Genomic DNA, 22,521 nt, shown 5'->3' with positions numbered 1-22,521 from the left:
TTCTCTGTTGTAGACATAGCAGTAGTTAGAATGCTGAGCCCTAAATAACCCCGCCCACACCCTGAGTGACAGCTTCTTGTGTACATTGTCAGCAAGCTGCCAATCAGTTGTGGGGCGGGGTCACACAGATTAGCTGGACTGGCCTGCATGTTAACTCTATTCCTGCAGTGATAATCTCCTGCTGATAAAACACTAATTGTATTGAAAGTACAAAAATCTGCTGAGCAAGTGACACATTGCTGGAATCAGACCCTCTGCCCTTACATTATGCTGCTATCAGATGAAATAACAAAAACTTGCTGACGGATTCCCTTCAGCAGAGAATCCGTCAGCGAGCTCATTCCAATTAAATGATGGGAGAGTTTGTAAATCCTTTACCTGTCTCTTTTGATCTACTCTCAGCTGATTAATGACCACAGATCACATAAAAGTTAAGTGTGCAGGGAAACAAAGATCCTGTAAAAGCAAAATAGTACAAAATGTGTAGTGAAACCCAAGTGCAAAAATGAAGTTTAACCTCAAATCCATGCAACTAAATAAAAAATAATAATTGTTCACAAAGGAGGACAAACCTTTTATGAAAATGTATCCAGTATCTTGATGTCTTCACTCTAAAATATGTATAGCGCTGTTTAGAATCTTAAGATTTTGTACATTTTTTATGGTCTATTTTTGTATTTTACAATTGTTATTGTATGAGTGTTTGTTATACTTTCAGGATTTTTTTTTACTTTGAGACTCTTCCAAGCTTAAATATAGTAATTACGATTCAATGAGCCAAATACAAGTACAAACAGCTTTCATGGTTAAAGATATGGGTCCTAGTGATTGCTCCCTGTGTGGTGTTTTGAGTTAATATGGGAACTTGCAGGTGTCTGGAGATGATCCATGTGAAGTTACAAGATGTTGAGTTCTAACGGTCCTATAAAGGATTCACCCAACTGACCATAGACCTCAATACTTTATATCACATCAAGGCAGAACTAAGATCAGCTAAATATGCGTTCTCTCTGGGTGTTGATGTTCCTTGGGATAGCAGGTAACAACCATAGATGTCTGAATGCCTTTCTTAAAGCATATCTGTCATTTTAGATTTAGCTGTCCTGAGTGCATATGAGGAACAACACCATGTCTAACCACCATATGACTTCATTTTTCACCAGTTTTCCTCTTTGAAGGTTCTATCTCTAATTTTCAGTTGACTCTGAGCTAGTGGGTGTAGAATAGCTGCTATGTTTCCATACACAACACAAACAGACATAAGGATTTCCTGCTCTCCTGTCTATATTTAGCATATGTTAAAAAGCAGCAGCAGTATAGAGGAAAGTATACTGCATTACTGAGCATTATAGATGTGAATCCAGGGTGACGTAAAACACCAGAAAGCAGCAGCATCGCAGTGTGGCTGTGCCTCCTACTTACTTCTCTCCTCCATAGACTGCTCTCCTGTCTGCATGTAGCACATGCTTAGAAACAGCAATGACAGCAAGGAAGATATTACACAGCAGTACTGAGCAGTGTAGCTGTGATGCCAACTCTTTGGTGAGATAAACACAAAAAAGCAACATCTTGATCTGTCTGTGTGTATATCCCTCTCTCTATCACTCTGATCTCCTTCTCCCCCCTACATAGACTTCAATAAGCAGATGTAATATGAACTCACGGTGTGTTGGCAGATTGTCTTGCTTTGACCTAGAGGAAAAGTGAAAATTTCCTTCTAGGTCAAATTTGGCTCTGTACAAAATTAAGCCATAACACGGCCATGTTTAAGAGCCCTAAATATGAATTTACCATAAAACTATTTTTTTTCAGTGGCTGCTCCTCTGGACGATGACGATAAGATCATTAATGGATATGAGTGTCCTCGCCATTCTCAGCCGTGGCAAGTTTATTTCACCTATAGTGGAAACCGCTGGTGTGGAGGATCCCTAATCTCCGCACGATGGATCATCTCAGCAGCTCATTGCTACAAGCAGTAAGCTCTGGAGATATAGAATATATAGCTAAAGAATCCTCCATTTCGTATAAGAAAATTACTTAAGTTCTTTTCCATTTGTTACACCATAAGAAAGCAATCAGTTTTTGCATTAATTTTGCTTTTCAACTTTTCTATTTTTCCCTTGGCACTGTCGAATGAGAGCAAATTGTATTTTTAATATCATCATTTTGGATAACAAATAATGACGTGATTAACTTTTATCTATTATTTTGGCTTTTTCTAAGACCCAAAACGTTTTTTATTTTTCTGACAACAAAGCTGTTTGAGGTCTCGTGTTTTGCAGAACGAGGTGCGACTTTTTTGGCACCATTTCTTCTGTTTTTCTTGGGAAGTTGGATAAACAAAAAACGTCAATCCTGGTATTGTTTTTTTGTGGTGATCTTTATAGCTCAGATTTTTACCAATGGGTTGGTACCCAATTAGTTTTTACTTTCTCGTTTTTAGCCATGAAAATTTGACTTTTTTTCAGGGAAAAATTAAAAACTTGATCTTACCTGATGTTTTACTGTTTCTGTAGACCCAAGACTTTAATTGCTCATCTTGGAGAACACGATACAACAAAGGAAGAGGGTAGTGAGCAACATATCCAGGTGGAGAAAGCTTATCAGTACTTCCACTACAACGAGTATTACATAGACCATGATTTTATGATGGTCAAACTAGCCGAGCCGGCACAGTTTAACCAATATGTCCAACCTATTCCCATTGCCAGTAGTTGTCCCTCTGAGGGAAGCTGGTGCCTGGTATCCGGCTGGGGAAATCTGAAAACATCTGGTGGTGAGTTTTCTATAACGTTCATCTCTCTTTGGGATTATATCTTATTGTTACGAATTAAATTGCCTTTTTTTTTACAAGACAAGGTTGCACAATTACAATCTGGACAACCTGTCTTTATACATGATACTATGATAATTAAATGTGATGGAAGGTCAATCATCCTTCCAGACTTATGTCTACTAGAGGGTGGATCATCCTTGGGGTTTATGTCTACTAGAGGGTGAATTAGCCTTCGGGACTTACGTCTACTACAGGGTGAATCATCCTTTGGGAAAAAAGTCGACTAGAGGGCGAATCATCGTTTGGAACTTATGTTTACTAGAAGGTGAATCATCCTTTGGGACTTACTTCTACTAGATGTTGAATTACTCTTCGGGACTTACTTTTTCTACAGGGTTAATCATCCTTTGGGAATTACGTCTACTAGAGGGTGGATCATCCTTCCGAACTTATGTTTTCTAGAGGGTGAATCATCCTTTGGGACTTACTTCTACTAGAGGTTGAGTCATTCTTTGGGACTTATGTCTTCTTGAGGGTGGATCATCCTTCAGAACTTACTTCTACTAGAGATTGAATCAACCTTCGGGAATTACGTCTAGTAGAGGTTGAATCATCCTTTGGAACTTACTTCTACTAGAGGGAGAATCATACTTCAGAACTTACTTGTACTAGAAAGGGAATCATTCTTCGGGAATTACATCTACATTGGGATTTACATCTACCAGAGGGTGGATCATCCTTCGGGACTTATGTCTTTTAGCTTCTGTTCTAGGAAACCTAGGTTGGTCCATTCAACTAATATTAATGGGCACCATGTAATGGCCAAGGCAGAAGAAATGTGTTGATCTTTTTTGGCCATAACACTTGATAACTAAGTTTACGATAGTCAGATGATTATTAAGATGGCTTGCTCTAGAAAAGAGGTTGTCCTACTGGGGCAATGGGGTATAATGTTTAATCTTTAGTTCTTTACATTTGAGTTCAAAAGTGTTCACTCCCTACTGCAAATTAGGCTTATTAGAAAAATGTGCAAGCTTTTCTCCTGAAAGCAAAAAACAAAGAAACAAAAAGCAATCAGCTCACATAGCTCAGCGTAATAAATATGATACATTTTTAAGAATTATTTAACCCTATGATAGAATCCTTCATAAGATTACCAATGGGCAAATCATGTGTTATGTCAAGGTCACCAGATGAAATGTATCAATGGCTTCATTTAAGTGCCCTCAGGTTTGCTTACAATAAAACAAACTGGGGGGTTTGTTGACTTTGACATTTGACTGCATGTTTGATGCATGGCTAAGTCAAGAGAGAGGTCCAAAAAGTTAAGAGAAGTGATCATTGCCTTGTACAAACTAGGAAAAGGATGCAAAAAAGTACAAAGACATTGAATGTTCCTAGAGATACAGATGAATGCAGAGTTCACAAGTTCAAAGTTACAGGAACATTGACGACATTATCTGGATGTGGCAGAAGGAGGAAGCTGTTACAGACTGCCACCAGATTCTTGAGGATGCCGGTAGTTAAGCAAAAACCAAGCAACTGCAAAAGACTTGCACCAAGATTTGATGGCAGCAGGCACTGAGGTTTCAATTTGCACAGAAAAGTGCATATTAAACGCTGAAGTACTCCATGGCATGTTTCCAAGACATCACCTCAACTGGTTCAAAAACACAAGAAATGTCATGGTGGGAACTCGGTGATGCTTCCATTGATGCATGATGTGGGGTTGGTGATGCCTACAGTGAAGCATGGTGGAGACTCAGTGATGCGTACAGTGAAGCATGGTGGAGACTCAGTGATGCCTACAGTGAAGCTCAGTAGTAGGTGGTCAGGCTCTGGGTCTGCTTTGCTTACTCTGGCACTGGAAGCATGCAGCATGTGGAGAACACGATGGATTCAACAAGTGCCAGGAAATCCCAGGACAAAATGTCATGCCTTCTATGAAGAAGCTGAAGTTTGGGCATCATTGGACCATTCAGCATGACAATGATCTCCAGCTTACCTCAAATTCCAACATAGCTTGGTTTAAAAAAAAGTCCTGGAAGATTCTGACATGGCTGTCACAGTCGCCTGAGTTGAACCCAATAGGAAATTGGTGGGATTCGAATAAAGAGGTTGCAGTAAATGCTAACCCAAGGATATGAGTGACTCAAAGGTGATTGCTCATGAGATTTTCGGATAAGATTCCTCAGGAACACTTGCAGAAGCTGGTGTCTGGCGATGCATCATTTTTTTGCAGTGGGTTATAACAGCCAGAGAACATGTACTAAAGATATTTGTCATGAAGCGGTGAATAATTCTGAGACTGCAATAGTCAGGGACAGTAGTAATTTGTGCAGAATTTGGAGAAATGTTTGCCATGTATTCCTAGATGTAGCTCTACTGCAGTGGCAAATCATTAAAGGGAAAAAGGGAATTTATCAGAGAAGCATAATATAGGGGCAGAGCGTCTGATTCCAGGTATGTGCCCCTTGCTCAGCAGCTTGCTGTAGTTTCAATACAATCAGTGTTATATCAGCAGGAGATTATCACTGCAGGACTAGGTGTTGCATGCTAGGCAGTCCAGCTAGTCTGTGTACCCACACCCCCCACCACTGATTGGCAGCTTGCTGAAAGTGTACACAGAAAGCTGCCAATCAGTGTTGTGGACAGGGTTATATACAGCTCAGAATTCTGACTACTGCTAGATCTGCAGCAGAGAAAACAGGGATTCTATCACAACTTCACCAAACAGCCCAGTAAGTGATACATCACTGGAATCGGGCTTTCTTCCCCTACATTTTGCTGCTCTTAGATTACACAGCAAAAAATGTTGTAATTGGCTGAAATATTTAATATTTAACTAACTTCTGAAGCTTTCCATCACCATAGTCTGTTCACCAATTTTAAAGTTTTTATAGATGGCTAGAATAAAAAAAATTGTAAAAAAAATAGCCAAGTTTGCAATTTACTTATTAAAAAATGGCTATGTTCTCCTCAAATCTTTACTTTTTATTTTATTGTTTTTTACTCATTGCCAAAAGGATCGCCCACGGGTGGTAAAAATGTGCAATGCTTACAAGCTCTTTCATGCTGAGCTTGTAAGCACTGCCCTGAAGCTTAGTCACTTTCAGTGCACTCCAGTGATTCTGGCCAGCTTCAGTGCAACCCAAGCTGTGCATCTGTTTCTGCAGAGGCAAGACTGACTCATACACAACCTGGGCTATGTCAATCAATCAGGAGTATCGTCCCCAGCAGCCAGGAAATCAGGAGGCTGAAAAAATAAACATATTGTTCATTCTTTAAGGAGGTACCACATAGAAGAGGGGCTGTGTTTCATTTTTATGAAAAGTTTGTGATTCTTTTAGTATCTATTATAAGAACTTATTCCATTTGCATGAAACAGTGAGAAAACCCGACGCAGAGTGATGAAACATGAGGACATCTCTGATCTGCTACTTTTTAGGTGTTTAATGTGTTCCAAAATTTCTGGAACTCCAAATGATATCTCTCCTAAAAATTAGAAGACATGAAGGGGGCTGGCGGACTGGTAAATTTAAATAACTAATCTATCTCTCTCTTTATCATGGCTAATAGTGGGAGAGAAGGGGGCTGGCTATCTGGCTCTTTAAATAACTAAGTCATCCCTCTCTTTATCATGGCTAATAGAGAGCTCTCTGTCTCTTTATTAGTCATGATAAAGAGAAGGATGGCTTAGTTATTTAAATGAGCCAGCCCCTTCTCTCCCAGAAGGGGGCTGGCTAACTGGCTCATTAAATAACTAAGCCATCCCTCTCTTTATCATGGCTAATAGAGAGAGAGAGAGGGGCTAGCGTAGTTATTGCAATGAGCCAGTCAGCCAGCCCCCTTCACCATTTCTAATTTTTAGAATTGTTGAATTTTAATTTATGAGCTCCAGCAATTTTGGAACACATTAAAAAAGCAAAAATGAACATGCACGAAAATATATTTAACTCTGACAATTATTTTATTTATTTTTTTTGCAGTTCAGTATCCAGATAACTTACAATGTTTGGATGTTCCTGTTCTTTCGACCTCAAGCTGTAAATCTTCTTATCCCAACAAAATCACCAATAATATGTTCTGTGCCGGTTACTTAGAGGGAGGAAAGGACTCGTGTCAGGTAAGTATGGAAAGAAAGATGTGTATCATTACATTCATTGGAACTAGTCCTATGGGAAAGGGAAGTAAGGGGGGACTTCTAACAACTTACTTATATGCTTTTTGCTGTAAGGACTATTCCTAGTCTAATGTCTAAACTGAGCCAATGAGATGTTATTACCTTACTATTCACAATCTCTGAAACAGTAAAAGCTGCAGCTGCATCTCCCTCCTCTCCCATCATCATATATTTCTCATTAAATGCATTGTTCCCTTCAGCTCTCCATGTTTTTTGTTTCATGGGAGGTTTGAGAAATAATATATACACTCACCGGCCACTTTATTAGGTACACCATGCTAGTAACGGGTTGGACCCCCTTTTGCCTTCAGAACTGCCTCAATTCTTCGTGGCATAGATTCAACAAGGTGCTGGAAGCATTCCTCAGAGATTTTGGTCCATATTGACATGATGGCATCACACAGTTGCCGCAGATTTGTCGGCTGCACATCCCAAAGATGCTCCATACAAGGCAGGATGGATCCATGCTTTCATGTTGTTTACGCCAAATTCTGACCCTACCATCCGAATGTCGCAGCAGAAATCGAGACTCATCAGACCAAGCAACGTTTTTCCAATCTTCTACTGTCCAATTTCGATGAGCTTGTACAAATTGTAGCCTCAGTTTCCTGTTCTTAGCTGAAAGGAGTGGTACCCGGTGTGGTCTTCTGCTGCTGTAGCCCATCTGCCTCAAAGTTCGACGCACTGTGCGTTCAGAGATGCTCTTAGGCCTACCTTGGTTGTAACGGGTGGCGATTTGAGTCACTGTTGCCTTTCTATCAGCTCGAACCAGTCTGCCCATTCTCCTCTGACCTCTGGCATCCACAAGGCATTTCCGCCCACAGAACTGCCGCTCACTGGATTTTTTTTCTTTTTCGGACCATTCTCTGTAAACCCTAGAGATGGTTGTGCGTGAAAATCCCAGTAGATCAGCAGTTTCTGAAATACTCAGACCAGCCCTTCTGGCACCAACAACCATGCCACGTTCAAAGGCACTCAAATCACCTTTCTTCCCCATACTGATGCTCGGTTTGAACTGCAGGAGATTGTCTTGACCATGTCTACATGCCTAAATGCACTGAGTTGCCGCCATGTGATTGGCTGATTAGAAATTATGTGTTAACAAGAAGTTGGACAGGTGTACCTAATAAAGTGGCCGGTGAGTGTATATATATATATATATATATATATATATATATATATATATATATATATATATACACTCACTGGCCACTTTATTAGGTACACCTGTCCAACTTCTTGTTAACACTTAATTTCTAATCAGCCAATCACATGGCGGCAACTCAGTGCATTTAGGCATGTAGACATGGTCAAGACAATCTCCTGCAGTTCAAACCGAGCATCAGTATGGGGAAGAAAGGTGATTTGAGTGCCTTTGAACGTGGCATGGTTGTTAGTGCCAGAAGGGCTGGTCTGAGTATTTCAGAAACTGCTGATCTACTGGGATTTTCACGCACAACCATCTCTAGGGTTTACAGAGAATGGTCCGAAAAAGAAAAAAAATTCAGTGAGCGGCAGTTCTGTGGGCGGAAATGCCTTGTTGATGCCAGAGGTCAGAGGAGAATGGGCAGACTGGTTCGAGCTGATAGAAAGGCAACAGTGACTCAAATCGCCACCCGTTACAACCAAGGTAGGCCTAAGAGCATCTCTGAATGCACAGTGCGTCGAACTTTGAGGCAGATGGGCTACAGCAGCAGAAGACCACACCGGGTACCACTCCTTTCAGCTAAGAACAGGAAACTGAGGCTACAATTTGTACAAGCTCATCGAAATTGGACAGTAGAAGATTGGAAAAACGTTGCTTGGTCTGATGAGTCTCGATTTCTGCTGCGACATTCGGATGGTAGGGTCAGAATTTGGCGTAAACAACATGAAAGCATGGATCCATCCTGCCTTGTATGGAGCATCTTTGGGATGTGCAGCCGACAAATCTGCGGCAACTGTGTGATGCCATCATGTCAATATGGACCAAAATCTCTGAGGAATGCTTCCAGCACCTTGTTGAATCTATGCCACGAAGAATTGAGGCAGTTCTGAAGGCAAAAGGGGGTCCAACCCGTTACTAGCATGGTGTACCTAATAAAGTGGCCGGTGAGTGTATATATATACTAGATGGTGGCCCGATTCTAACGCATTGGGTATTCTAGAATATGTATAGTAGTATATAGCACAGCCCACATAGTATATAGCACAGCCCACGTAGTGTATAGCACAGCCCACGTAGTATATAACACAACTCACGTTGTATATAACACAGCCCTCGTAGTATATAACACAGCCCATGCAGTATATAACACAGCCACATAGTATATTGCCCAGCCACACAGTATATTGCACAGCCCATGTAGTATATAGCACAGAGACGCAGTATATAACACAGCCACGTAGTATATAACACAGCCCACGTAGTATATAGCAGCCACATAGTATATAACACAGCCCACATAGTATATTGCACAGCCACGTAGTATATAGCACAGCCCACATAGTATATAACACAGGCATGTAGTATATAGCACAGAGACGTAGTATAAAACACAGCCCACGCAGTATATAACACAGGCCATGCAGTATGTAACACAGCCCATGCAGTATATAACACAGGCCACGCAGTATATAACACAGCCCACGTAGTATATAACACAGCCACGTAGTATATAACACAGCCCACGTAGTATATAACTCGGGCACGTAGTATATAGCACAGAGACGTAGTATATGACACAGCCCACGCAGTATATAACACAGCCCACACAGTATATAGCAATGTGGGCACCATATCCCTGTTAAAAAAAATAATTAAAATAAAAAATAGTTATACACTCACCTTCCGATGGCCCCCGGATCCAGCCCAGGCATTTAGCGATGCTCCTCGCGACGCTCCGGTCCCAAGAATGCATTGCGGCACTAACACGTCGTCATGTAGCGGACTCGCGAGACCGCTACGTCATCATCTCGCGAGACCGTGATCTGTGACGACGTGATCTGTAGTCATTGCCGCAATGCAGTCTTGGGACCAGAGCGTCGCGAGGAGCGGAAAAGGTGCCGGAAGGTGAGAATGTAATGATTTTTTTAAAAATTATTTTTAACATTCGATCTTTTTACTAGCGATGCTGCATAGGCAGCATCAGTAGTAAAAAGTTGGTCACACAGGGTTAATAGCAGTGTTAACGAAGTGCGTTACACCGCGTTATACCGTGGTGTAATGCACTCCGTGTAGTGGACTGCAAAAACCCTATGTGGCCACTGACTGGAGGGGAGTATGGAGGGGGCACTGACTGGAGGTGAGTAGGGAGGGGCCAATTCGCAGCTGGACTATGCCTGTCGCTGATTGGTCAGCGACCCAGGATTTCCGCGACAGACAGACGGAAGTTAGAAACAGACGGAAGTACCCCTTAGGCAATTATATATATATAGATAGATATATGGACTATTGAGCGCTACACACACCGATTCGAGGTTTCCGGGTACCGGGAGTTGAAACTGGCTGCCATAGAGAACCGGATACAGTGTGAAGTCAATTGCTCATCTCTTCAACTGGGCATCACTCTGCTCAATGGGGCATCTCCTTGCCCAGTCCGACATTGCCCAACCAGTGTCACAATGTATAGAGATACCCAGTGGCGTCACTTGTGTCTTGTAGGCTCCAATGCAAAAGCTCCAATAGGGCCCATAATTATTGCAAGTCTTTTTATATTGGCCAAAAGGGGCCTTTAGGGCCTCCTAGGCTCCAGGGTCTGGGTTGATGGCAACCCCTACACCTATCATAGTTATGCCCACTGGAGATACATCTTATTACTATAGATTACCCAATTGTCAATTTTTCATACAATTCCAAGAGGAACAACATGATGTTGATCAAACATGAATTAGTATTAACACTGGTCTGCAAAAAGTTGCAAAATTATCACTTGGCCCTGAGGACATGTTGTGACTTGTAGTTTTGAACCAGGAATAATAACTGATGTGGAGAAGTAACATTTCAGTAATGTAGCAGCTGCTCTCCCACACAGGGCTGTGATGACACCGTCTGACACATCCACCACCCAAACACAACTTGATATCAATCATCAGTTGGGTCACACCGTGAGAATTTTCTTTTGTAACTTTATCTCATTGCATTAATATGTAAAGTTCTGTGGTCATGTTACTTTACTGTTCAGAGTTTATGACCCCTCAGAGTCATAGCGAAAGGCTCGATTTAAGCATTAGCAGGTTCTCTACCTACAGAAATATACACACTGACTACTTCCTCCGATACAGAATACATCATGCAGTGCTGGATTGGCAAGAACTTGCCCTTTGTTTGACCATTTGAGTCCCACTAAGGGCTGGCCACAGGATCTTTGGGTAACAGAGTCTCACTGGACAACTCTTCGCTTTGATGTTTCGACAATTCCTCCCAAGAACTATAATTTTTCCTATTTTCCAGTTGCTAGAATTGTATTTTTCAGTACGAGCTGTAGTTTTTAGCATTACCTATTTGGGGTCCATACAACTGGATTGATTCGCAAGACTCCAGTCCGGAGTCCAGGTAGCTGATGGCTAGACGGGAGACCTACAAATCTCTTACCTTCCGAAACCCATGGTGTGCAGGTACCTGATGGCTAGATGGTACACCTACGAATCTCTTACCTTCCAAAGTCCATGGTGCACAGGTACCTGATGGCTAGACTGGAGACCTATGAATCTCTTACCTACCAAAGCCATTGGTGTGCAGGTACCTGATGGCTAGACGGGACACCTACGAACTTCTTACCTTCCAAAGCCCATGGTGTGCAGGTACCTGAAGGCTAGACGGGAGACCTACGAATCTCTTACCTTCCAAAGCCCATGGTGTGCAGGTATCTGATGGCTAGATGGGACACCTACGAATCTCTTACCTTCCAAAGCCCAAGGTGTGCAGGTACCTGATGGCTAGACGGGAGACCTACGAATCTCTTACCTACTAAAGCCCATGGTGTGCAGGTACCTGATGGCTAGATGGGAGACCTATGAATCTCTTACCTTCCAAAGCCCATGGTGTGCAGGTACCTGATGGCTAGATGGGAGACCGACGAATCTCTTACCTTCCAAAGCCCATGGTGTGCAGGTACCTGATGGCTAGATGGGAGACCTACGAATCTCTTATCTTCCGAAGTCCATGGTGTGGTCCATTTAACTAAACAGGTCTTGCACAACATCATCTGTGAGACGTGATGCCCAGATGGCATCGTGCCAGCCTTGGCTAATTAAAAACTTTGCTGGTGACACCAAAAAGTAGGAGATTCTCATGTCTCCCGTCTAGCAAACAGGTACCTAGACACTAGATGGCAGTTTTGCGAATTAATCAGCTTATCTCTACTCCCAACCATTTCCAGCTATATAATATAACCAAACCTGCGGTAAATGCAGCTGACTGATCTCAATACATGCCGAGTCCACATTCGTAATACATGTACGACAGATATTGCCAATGGAAATCTGGGCTGATTTGGCCCCCTAGGTACAACGGGCTCAAGCACGTGCCTGGGTGTGCTAAGTGGTGACGACTGCACCGTTCTCACTGCTGGGACTCCTGTCAATCACAATAATTGGGATTCCATGTCAGTAGTATGTACGGAGTGTCAGTCATTCATGGAACTGGCAAATAATACATCTCAGGGGTTTTAAGTTTCCGCTCTGGAATCCCCTCGGTTCCACTTTACAAAACCTAAATAACCACAGATAGCAGATCAGCCTCTAGTCCTATTTTCTCCAGATTTTCCTAAGAATTAAAACATTAATTTACATAAAAAGGTGTCGGGGATGTTACTGGGGTTTAAGGGAGGTGGAGAAGGTTAAATGCCCCGTATATTAGGACTGAAATGTTGGTGTCATTCTTATGATGATCTAGGTCTTTGTTTAATAAGTCGTGTTGTAACAGGGGAAATATAGAGACATAAGGAGATCTGCAATTAACCAAATTACGGGAAACTTTAAATTTGGGAACATGCATAACGATGCATAAGAACCAAAAAATGATGCTCAGTTCAAGTGTTGACACCAACACACCCCAAACCACCAAAACTTTTAGGACTTGATCTTCTTTCTATGATACTTGATTTAATTTACTACATTCCTGTTTTTTGGCATCAGCATATAAGCAAACTATGGATCTGGTCATCCACCCCCAAAAAACATACAGTAAGGCAGCCCCCGATAATGAATACGACTGCTTGGCAGCATGATGAAGACCACAGAGATGTATTTTGTGGTGGTGGTAGCACTACCTTCGTCTCCCCTTCCCAAGTATATGTTTCTTCTTTGCTCTCATGCATGATGTCTGAGCATACAATAGATGTGTGCCACCACTTCTGCCAGATGTGCGGACCTAGACCCATGTCCTTATTGCTCCCCCATATGACTATATGACACCTCTGCTTGTAGCAATTCTGGAGCTTCACATCATCTATAAAATATAGCGAAAAATGCCCTCCCTTTCAAGAGATCCCCTAGCATACATTTGGCTTACCATTAACCCCTAAAGGGGAGAGATTGTCAGCGGCATTTAACTAGGTAACAGTCGCGGGTGGATCGCGATTCCGCCCGCGGCTTTTAAAGGCACATGTCAGCTGTTCAAAACAGCTGACGTGTGCCAGAAAAGATGTCGGTTCATCGCCGAAGCCCATGTCAAAGAGACAGAGTCCGATATCAGCGTACAATTACGCCCGATGTTGGAAAAGGGTTAAAGGGAGTCTATTAGCACAAAATGACTATTCAAACCAAGCACAGATGCTCTTTGCACCCTAGGGTAGCCAAGCTTTTAATGCATCTACTTGTTTTTCATCTATCTCCATCCCTTACTTCTGTGATTGACAGCCAGGGGAGGAAGAGATAGATGAAAAACCAGTAGGCGGGAAGGTGCACTGAACTTCTCACCCACGCCCAGGAAGCACCGAGCACCCGTGCTTGGTTTGAACAGTCTTTTTCTGCTGACAGACTCTCTTTAAGGCGTCTACTCCGTGATTAAGATAAAATCTTCTGCTACTACTTTCTTTCTCTCTTTCTTCTGCTTGAAATTCTGACTTATAGTCTGTGATGGATGGATGTTGAAGATTTTCAAGATCATAGGGAGACAAGTAAGAGGACATATATGTGTGTTTATTACATTTATTATATATAACAGTAATACATTGATGGATTTGCAGGGCGACTCTGGTGGACCTCTGATCTGCAACGGAGAACTATACGGAGTGGTATCCTGGGGGCAAGGTTGTGCACAAACTGGATACCCGGGGGTTTACACCAAAGTCTGCATCTATTACGACTGGATCAAGAATGTTATTGACAACTATTAATAAGAAGCCTTGATCACTTATCACATATTACTCTGCATTAAAGCCTCTGATATTAGAACTTGTGTGACTGTTTTCATCTGTGGTTATTGACTCTGCTGAGCAAATACTGAAACCCGAGCCGTTCTCAGCCACAAGTGCAGTCAACAAAGGATTTTTTTTTACTTTTACCACAACCCAGAAACTATTCGGTTGTGATAGAACAGAAAACTGAAATAAATAGGAACACCTGTTCTTGGGAGTAGAAGCAAATGCAATCTTTTATTTTCTGAGCAATTGTGAGGTCAGACACTAATGTTGGGGAGAGGCCGAACTCACAATCTATGTTCTTCGATAGAGTTGATGTGTGGCCGCCGCCGGTCAACTTCTTCCACCAAACTTCCCCAACTGTGTCTGTAAGGACTTTGTGCTCTGGCACAGTCATGGGGACACAAAAGGGGTCTTCTCCAACATGTCCCCATAAAGTTAGATACTACAATTGTCCACAATATCTTGTGCTGAAGTATTAAGATTTGACAGAAATATTACTTAACTGTTGCTCAACATAACACATTAACAATACTAAAAAGGTTTGCATGAACGATGTCAACGCCTTCGAGCAGCAGATTTTGAGCTCCATGTTCTACAATCATTTGACCCATACAAAGACAATATTAACTAAAAAATTCCTTGAAATGATCAGCAGTTTGAAAAAAGTTGGTGATCTTCCCTGCTGGTTCTGTATCTCAATAAAGATCTAATATGCGGTATCAGAGCATCTATGCAATTTAATTCTCAACTCGTTTCACAGTTAGCAAACTTCTTCAGGAGAACCATAACAGTTCTACTCCTGAGGAAGAAGATGGCTAGCTGTGAAACGCGTTGAGAATAAAACCGCATAGAAAATCTGATACCGCTTATTGTATATTTATTGCGGGTACACAACCATCAGCGCAGATCACCAACTTTTTTCCACTATTGAAATCATGTTGGACTTTCCAACCTGCTGGTGTTGCAGCGGCTGGAATGACTACTTTCCAGAGGGTAACACAACCTCCCAAGCTGAGCAAATAATGCATCCTTTCATAATGTACCGGATTGTTGCATAAAACCCTATTGTGTTTGTATTGTCATCCCAGTTTCGATACAGAAGAATAATGGGTTAATTCTTATTATTGGAAAGAAGGAAAGGATTAAATGTGCAGCCGGGTCCAGAAAACCCAATATCGAATGTTCTATTAGGGAACTCTGAGCTAATAGACAAGGGGATACCCTGATTAGGACCCTCGACTACTACTCGAGATAAATGCTTGTAAGCATCTATAGCAGTTCTATAAATTACATGGACATCCCATTGAATTATGTAATATTTCATTTGAACTGGGGTGGCACTACAGAAAACAGGAATGATTTGTTTCATCTTTTTCCATGGATCATTCCTTACCGTAGAGCTTGCCTCAGCAGGATACCCTATTAACAGCTTTATATGGGGGCACGTTAAATATAAAGGCATTATCCAAAGTGTATAACCCTTTTAAAGGGAATCCATCAGTAAACTCAACCCCCCCAAATCGCACACTTTAACATATAGATCTTTGAAAATGAGAATCCATTAACACCTTTATATCTTTTATCTGTTGCTGCACTTCAGAGTAGTTTGAGTTTTCATCCATTTGCAAATGAGATGCCAAGTGCTTTGAGCATATCCGAACACTTCTGGAGCCTCTGCTTCCTGAGGTTCTTTCCCTGCCCAGCACCAGCCTCTTTAGCTGGATTACTAAGTTGCTATCTGTATGACGTCAGGTACCAGAAAAGCAAATCAGACATTGAGCAATCAGTCAAGCTAAGCAGGCTGGTGGTAGAGGGAGAAATAACCTCGGGAGGAAGAAACTTATTAAGGACTCTGTAACGCCCAAAGCACTTAGCCCATTATTTGCATATTAATGAAAATACTAATTACTCAGGAATGAAGATAGTTATAGGGGTTATACATCAGTTTATTTCCATAAATACCATCACTTTTATTCCTAGGCTTCATGAGTAATATAATTTGGCCTTCACCTGTCCTGCCACTGCAGTGCCCTGCCTCTACTTGCAACCTACGGTCTTCCGCCACTAACCCCTTGACCTCTGGCACGTCCAACACTGACTATGTTGCCCGCATGTTATTGATGCTCTACTAAATCCGTGAACCATTTCGGAGGCCTAGAAGTAAGCACAGGAGTGAGCAGAGAACAGGGCAGGGAGCTGCAGTGGCAAGAAAGCTGCCCACCTATTGGGATTTTATATCCATTACCCCGTTACATAATTTTGGAGTATGAGCGATTAGTGTCACTTAAGACTGTCCCTTCCCTGGAGAGAACCACATTGGAGTTGATCACTTGGTCAGATATCCTTTTGAAAATCCTAAAAATTTCTTTTCGAAATTTAACCCCAACAAAGGCATAAATAATTGGGTTTATGCAAACATGAGATAGGCCCAAAGTCTCAGTAATCACCAAGCCGATGTCCAACATCTCTTCGAAACGGCAGCTCCAGGAGAAGTAGCCCATTCTTTGAAGAGTATCGATGAGTTGCAAAGATGTATATGGCGCCCAGCAGAAGAAGAAGACAAGTAGGAGAACGACAATTACTAACTGAGACCTTCTGGATTCGTTTAACCTGGACTCTTGAAGAGTACAAAATATTCGAGAGTAGAAAAACAGCATAAAAATCAATGGGATAATGAAAGCAATAACAATTTTTGTAAGTTGTAATGCAATCCTCAATGAGTTCGATTTTTCTGGGTCAAACTTGTAAATGCAGATTGTTGTGTGGGATAGCAGGTTTTCTCCAATGTCGCGAAAATAAAAGTCTTGCCAAGACAAAAAGCATGATAAACCCCAGACAAAAAGACAAATCATGATTGTATGGATTGGCCGTTGCTTTTTATGAAGATCCACGGCATGGACAATGGAGAAATAGCGACTCAAACTAATAGCAACAAGGAGTAAAATGCTACTGTATATATTTATGGTGAACAAAGCTCCCAAAATCTTACAAGACACTTGACCAAACAACCAACTGTAGCCATACTGGACGGCCCAAAATGGTAGAGTAAGACCAAGAAGAAGGTCAGACAAGGCCAACTGGAACAGATAGTGATCTGCTAGATGCCAGGAGGTTTGCCTGCTGATCAGTATGGTTAACACTAATCCATTTCCTATTAGATCCATGAGAAAAACAATCGCCAAGGCTGCCGGAACGAAGTATCCCAAAAACGACTCGGTTGGCTCACAAGCCGAGGTGTCCAAATTGGAGAGTGTAGAATCCTAGAGACACATAAGTGAATGCGTTATTAAAACTTATCCTGAAACTTTCTCTCTATAACAAGCTTTGCAAATGGATTCAATGGGGAAGGAGAAATACACAATAAAATCAAGTGTTGAGAAATTTGATACAGAATACATGCTGATCCGCAGCAAAATCTGCAGATGCGAGATACTTCCTTACCTAATCATCTGTTGCTTATCAACCATCTCTCTATCCTGCCCACCAGGATAGAAAACAAACAGCTTAAAACTTTACCGAAAGGTGGAAGATGCGCCAAAGTTCTTACATTGTCCCATGCGGGGTGATATATTTGGCGCTAATTGCTAGGTGTTTTAGACGCTTCTGTACACTTCCCCTTGGCTGGCTTACTTTGGATTATTATTTTGTGCCCAGATTTTGGTGCAACTTTGGTTCGATCTAGTACATATGAAGACTCGTCTAAGTAACACGTCAATCTAACGAGGCTTAAAAATAGAAAATAAATTGGTGCAAGTAGTAATTTACCCTCAGGGTATCTCAAAATCAGTCCACCTTGAGTAAAACAACGAGTTTCTTAATATTTTTCTAGATTTTAACTGTGGAAGGTTGCATGTAGTCCAAGCTTTGGAAAGAAAAATTGGAAAGGGGGTTGTCTGGTCTTAAACTTCAAGTCTGCAGTCACTCTACTTGACCACAAAATTGGGAATCATCACGTCGCATGCACTGCATGCTGTGAGGGTTTTCCAGTGTTGGTGTTGGGAGCAGACAGTCATATGACCGTAAGTATGGCGAGTTGCCTACTTCCAGCCACATTCTGACTAGACTGTATTTGGCCTTGTTCAATGCGCTTGCATTGAGTGAGTCCATACTCATCTAGTCGGCAGGTGACACCATGTATTATGGTCATGCACCCGTTGCCGAGCACTGGAGAATCCTCACAACGCGCAGTGGGCTGATGTGAGGATTTACAAGCCTGCAGTTACATAGAGTGACTGCATACTTGTAACCTAAGACCAGAAAACACCTTTATGGGTAAATTGAGATCCAGAGAACCCCCATCCTATTCAGGATCTTCACATATTAGCAGGAGCAGAAAACGGTTACAACAAGCTTCTGTTACTCAGCATGGTCCAGTCTATCCAAGCATTGCACACAAGATTGGAAAGGAAACGGTGCAATGCTACCTTGAGGGTGGTATTAAACCCTTGTTCCCAAACTCATCTACCTACATTGTTGCCAACAGTGTAAAGTTTTCAGAAACAATTGCAGAAAATTCGTGGTTGCTCTGAAGGTGACGGGGATTTGGGCTTTGGATTGAGATTTTTCCCACTAGAGATGAAGGTTGAGTGCTAAATGTCCCCACATTACACCAATGTTAGTAAGTTTGTAATTTTTCATATTTGCCCTGATTTTCCCCTCTTATGTCCGTACCTAGCATAGAATGCCATGGAGAAGAAGTATTCTTGCCCATCCAATAATCCATAAAACTACATCTTAAGAGTAACATGTTGATTTTTATTTTGAGATTCGCATACAATTCAGCAGTTAAAAACTCTCAAAATAAAATCAGGACAGATGAAAATGATAAGTCTCGAAAACCTCTATGGTAGCCTTATTTTGGTTCATTAGAAAGCAGAATTATAAGGGCATACGGATAATAATCTCTAGGAATAATGCTAGTGAACTATCACCACTGGTCAGAAGTATCTCTACCAGCTTCATGGTTCCTTTTCGAAGGTCATATTTGTAGTTCTATATAAAAATGTTCACCGCAATGTTTTCAGCATCGTATGGATTTCGCGGTTTGAGTCAGCCACCAATTTACCTATACAGCTTTGGGTACAAGAAATAAAATGTATAAAAGTGAAGAAGGCATGAGATTTTAGCTTAGCGTCATTCTATGTCTTCATTAAGTCTAGAAATCAAGGCATTTTTGGGGGCAAAATCTTTTGGAAATTCGTGAATGCAAAATTGGCTCCGTTGTCGCGCCATTGACTTCGAAAGTGGCAACTTATCTCCGGTCCTCTGCTCTCTAAGTATAGGCTCTTTTTAGTCTTGTGTGAACAAAATTATCTTCCTCTAATCCGACTATAACTTGTACATCTAATAAATCTAAGCTAGATGCTAACAAAAAAGTTGCTCTTGGGACGTTTCAAACAAGTTCTGATATTTTGGGAACTGTCTAGCTACTTTTATTAAAATAAAATAGTTGGATTGTCTGGCAATTATTGGGCAACTTATTTCCATGTTAATACTAGCCAAAGGATTTTTCACTTGATAGTAGAGTGTCAAGAAGAAAATCCACCTTTGACTATTTTTCTTTTATACGTGGTTTGTACAGATTGTCAAATATAGTTTAACTCAATTCTATCACTTTCATCTATGTGTCTCTCTAACAAAATAGAAATGCCCCAAATTTTATCTAATTTATAAATAAAAGTAAATAAAATAAAATTGATCTAAAAAAAAGTATATGCATGTAACTGCATAAAACAAATAAAATGTGAGTAAATTAAATTAATTCATGCATAAATTAACAAACAAGTCAAATTCTGTATTTAAAACATTTTTATAAGTTAGTTAAAAAAATTCCATACGAGAAAAGAGAAAAGAAAGTATTAGGAATAATAATAAAAGGTGTAAAAATAAAATGTCAATGTTCTATTACTCTCCTCATTAATAGAATATTATTTTCAGCTAAGGGAATAGAAAGCTGTGATAATGAAAATGTTTGGCAACTGTTGTAAAAAAATGAGTAATTATTAAAAAAAGTTAACTGTTCATACTCAACAAATTGGGACAGATTTAGCAGTCTGACAGCTGTACAGATATATTGGATGGCACTAAAGTTGCACGCACACACAGCTTTCATCATCTTTTCATTGTGTCATATGGAAAATATACCAATAAAGAACAAACAAAAAATCTTTCAGTGAAAAATGTGAAAAAAATAGTGACATTTTTGTCACTATAAAGAACAATAAAGAAGAATGTCACAAAAAAGAACAAACAAAAAAAAACTTCCAGTGAAAAATGCAAAAAAAAAATTGTGAAATTTTTGTTACCTTTCATCCTTCTTGTACTTTTCATGTGATAACTCCTACACTTAAAATTGATCTTGAATATACCATATTTACTCATACTCACATATTCGTAATCCGGGCTGGGTGTAAGTTCATCGTTTTCATAAAGTATCATGGTGATGACCTTGAAATGTTCCCGAGAGTAAAACACCTTTGCATGCAGATGACTTTGCTTCTGAGAAGAAGATGACGAGATACCTAAACGGAGGGGATGCCTAGTCTAAAAAAAGGAAGTGGCCAGAAAAAAAAGCTGCATCGAATACAAATGAGCTTGTAATCATCTGTTGTGAAAATATATATATATATTTTTTTAAATTTCTGTCCTGCCTTTTGTTACAATGAACCTCGCTTAGAATCATTACTTTTTTTCTAGCTAACATTTTATTTAATTTTTTTTACATTTTATTACAATTTTTGTTAAAGTGAAAAGGCAAAAAAAAAGAAAGAAAAAGAATGGGGTCAGAATTAAAGATGGGCAAACCCGAGTAGTAAAATTTGGTGTCTGTACCGAACACCTACTGTTCGGACACGGAGACTGAACACAGACTTCCCAAGGAAGTCCCTGTTACCGTTTGGGTTCAGCTGCCCGAACACCGGGTGTTTGTCGCGCTATCATGTGCATGACAGCGCAGCAAACACCGCTTTTGATCGGCGGTGAAATCATCCCTGCTGGTCAGAGAGCCGCAGTTCCCACACTGTCAAAAGGCAGAGTGAACCTGCAGCAATGATCGGAGGTATAAAGTTTACTATTGCTCCCATCATCTGACGCTTTACCGTGCTCTACATCTACAATTTTATGTTCAATTTTATGTCTTATACTACTGTTCCTTCAAGTCGCTGCAAATCTGCATGTATGTTTAGTTTTTACCTGATCAGTTGTTGGACACCGCTATGGGTGATACATGTAGCCTGGTGGTGGAGAGATGAGATCGTTGGTGTCATGTTTATAGAAGCTGTGGACCACAGGGCAGTGAGTAATCAACCCTGTTTGATCCATGATGTGCTTTAAGTTTGCCATGATATTGATGGGAGGAGATTGTGATGATTAAAATTGGTGAGCACGCACCTATATAGAGCATCGACATCAAGCCAGTGGCTTACACTGTCATGGAAGTCCTACAGATTTCTGTTACAGCTGAAAATAGAGCTGTAAGGTCGCAGAGGAATTTGTCAGGTGGACGTAGGAGCCTGCCCATGATAGAGAAGCAGAACAAAGACTGAGTGAATAATGTATAGGTTAGTCGCTGAGCAGATGACGCCATTTTGACCCACTAATGGATGGTTTCTGAAATGTGTTTAGGAGATTGTACCTGACAGCTGCCTTGTTCCCAGCTCTGTGAGAGTAAAGTTGATTTATACATCAGAAGATACCTCGTCTGCTGCCCCAGTTTGTCTATTTTCTAAATTAATTTGCAAAGTTACTAAGTTGCAAGTAGACTATCTGGCTAAAGGTATTGGGGCACCTCCACGTCACATCTACAGGAGCTTTAAGAACATCCAGTTCTATAGGCATTAATATGAAGTCGGTCCTTTTTGCAGCTATAACATCTTCCACTCTCATGGGAAAATATTTTGGAGGGGTTTGTGGAAATTTTGCCTCTTCATCCAGAAGATCATTTGTGAGGTCAGACCCTGATGTTGTGAAGCTCACAATCTCCATTGTAGTTCATCTGACGATGTTGGATGGTGTTGAGATTGGGGATCTTTGCCACCGGTCATCTTCTTCTACACCAAACTCCCCCAAAACAAAGGGATTTGCTTTTTGCACTGATGGGACACAATAAGCCTTCCGCAAACTGGTTCCATAAAGTTGGAAGCATCAGTTGTCCGCAATGTGTTGTGTTGAAAAATTAAGATTTATTTTCTCTGGAACTAAGGCTGATACTGATCCCT

The 22,521-nt window shown here is 41.0% G+C and overlaps 2 protein-coding genes across 2 annotated transcripts; one reads left to right on the top strand and one right to left on the bottom strand.

Annotated features, from left to right (window-relative positions):
• Positions 1-978: 978 nt before the first annotated feature.
• On the top strand, positions 979-14,747 carry LOC143768627 (trypsin-3-like). Its single transcript, XM_077257269.1, has 5 exons — positions 979-1,039; positions 1,813-1,975; positions 2,517-2,776; positions 6,766-6,902; positions 14,129-14,747. Exons 1-5 carry the CDS (start codon positions 1,000-1,002, stop codon positions 14,276-14,278), a joined length of 750 nt encoding a protein of 249 aa, XP_077113384.1. The 5' UTR covers positions 979-999; the 3' UTR covers positions 14,279-14,747.
• A 523-nt stretch (positions 14,748-15,270) lies between these two features.
• On the bottom strand, positions 15,271-20,779 carry LOC143768626 (C-X-C chemokine receptor type 3-2-like). The gene is made up of 2 exons (XM_077257268.1): positions 20,693-20,779; positions 15,271-17,565 (listed from the first exon to the last, which is right to left on the bottom strand). Exons 1-2 carry the CDS (start codon positions 20,741-20,743, stop codon positions 16,555-16,557), a joined length of 1,062 nt encoding a protein of 353 aa, XP_077113383.1. The 5' UTR covers positions 20,744-20,779; the 3' UTR covers positions 15,271-16,554.
• Positions 20,780-22,521: the final 1,742 nt, after the last annotated feature.

This window comes from Ranitomeya variabilis, chromosome 4, assembly GCF_051348905.1.
Source record: "Ranitomeya variabilis isolate aRanVar5 chromosome 4, aRanVar5.hap1, whole genome shotgun sequence".
NCBI classification, from domain to species: domain Eukaryota; kingdom Metazoa; phylum Chordata; class Amphibia; order Anura; family Dendrobatidae; genus Ranitomeya; species Ranitomeya variabilis.
This window is presented reverse-complemented; position numbering and strand designations above follow the sequence as displayed.

Bases quoted from the DNA above. Each gene is read 5' to 3' on its own strand.
- LOC143768627 (XM_077257269.1), top strand. From the start codon at position 1,000: ATGCGTTCTCTCTGGGTGTTGATGTTCCTTGGGATAGCAG. The intron at 1,040-1,812 runs GTAACAACCATA...ATTTTTTTTCAG, and splicing joins GATGTTCCTTGGGATAGCAG to TGGCTGCTCCTCTGGACGAT. The intron at 6,903-14,128 runs GTAAGTATGGAA...ATGGATTTGCAG, and splicing joins GAGGAAAGGACTCGTGTCAG to GGCGACTCTGGTGGACCTCT.
- LOC143768626 (XM_077257268.1), bottom strand. From the start codon at position 20,743: ATGATACTTTATGAAAACGATGAACTTACACCCAGCCCGGATTACGAA. The intron at 17,566-20,692 runs GTGAGTATGAGT...ATGTGTCTCTAG, and splicing joins CCAGCCCGGATTACGAATAT to GATTCTACACTCTCCAATTT.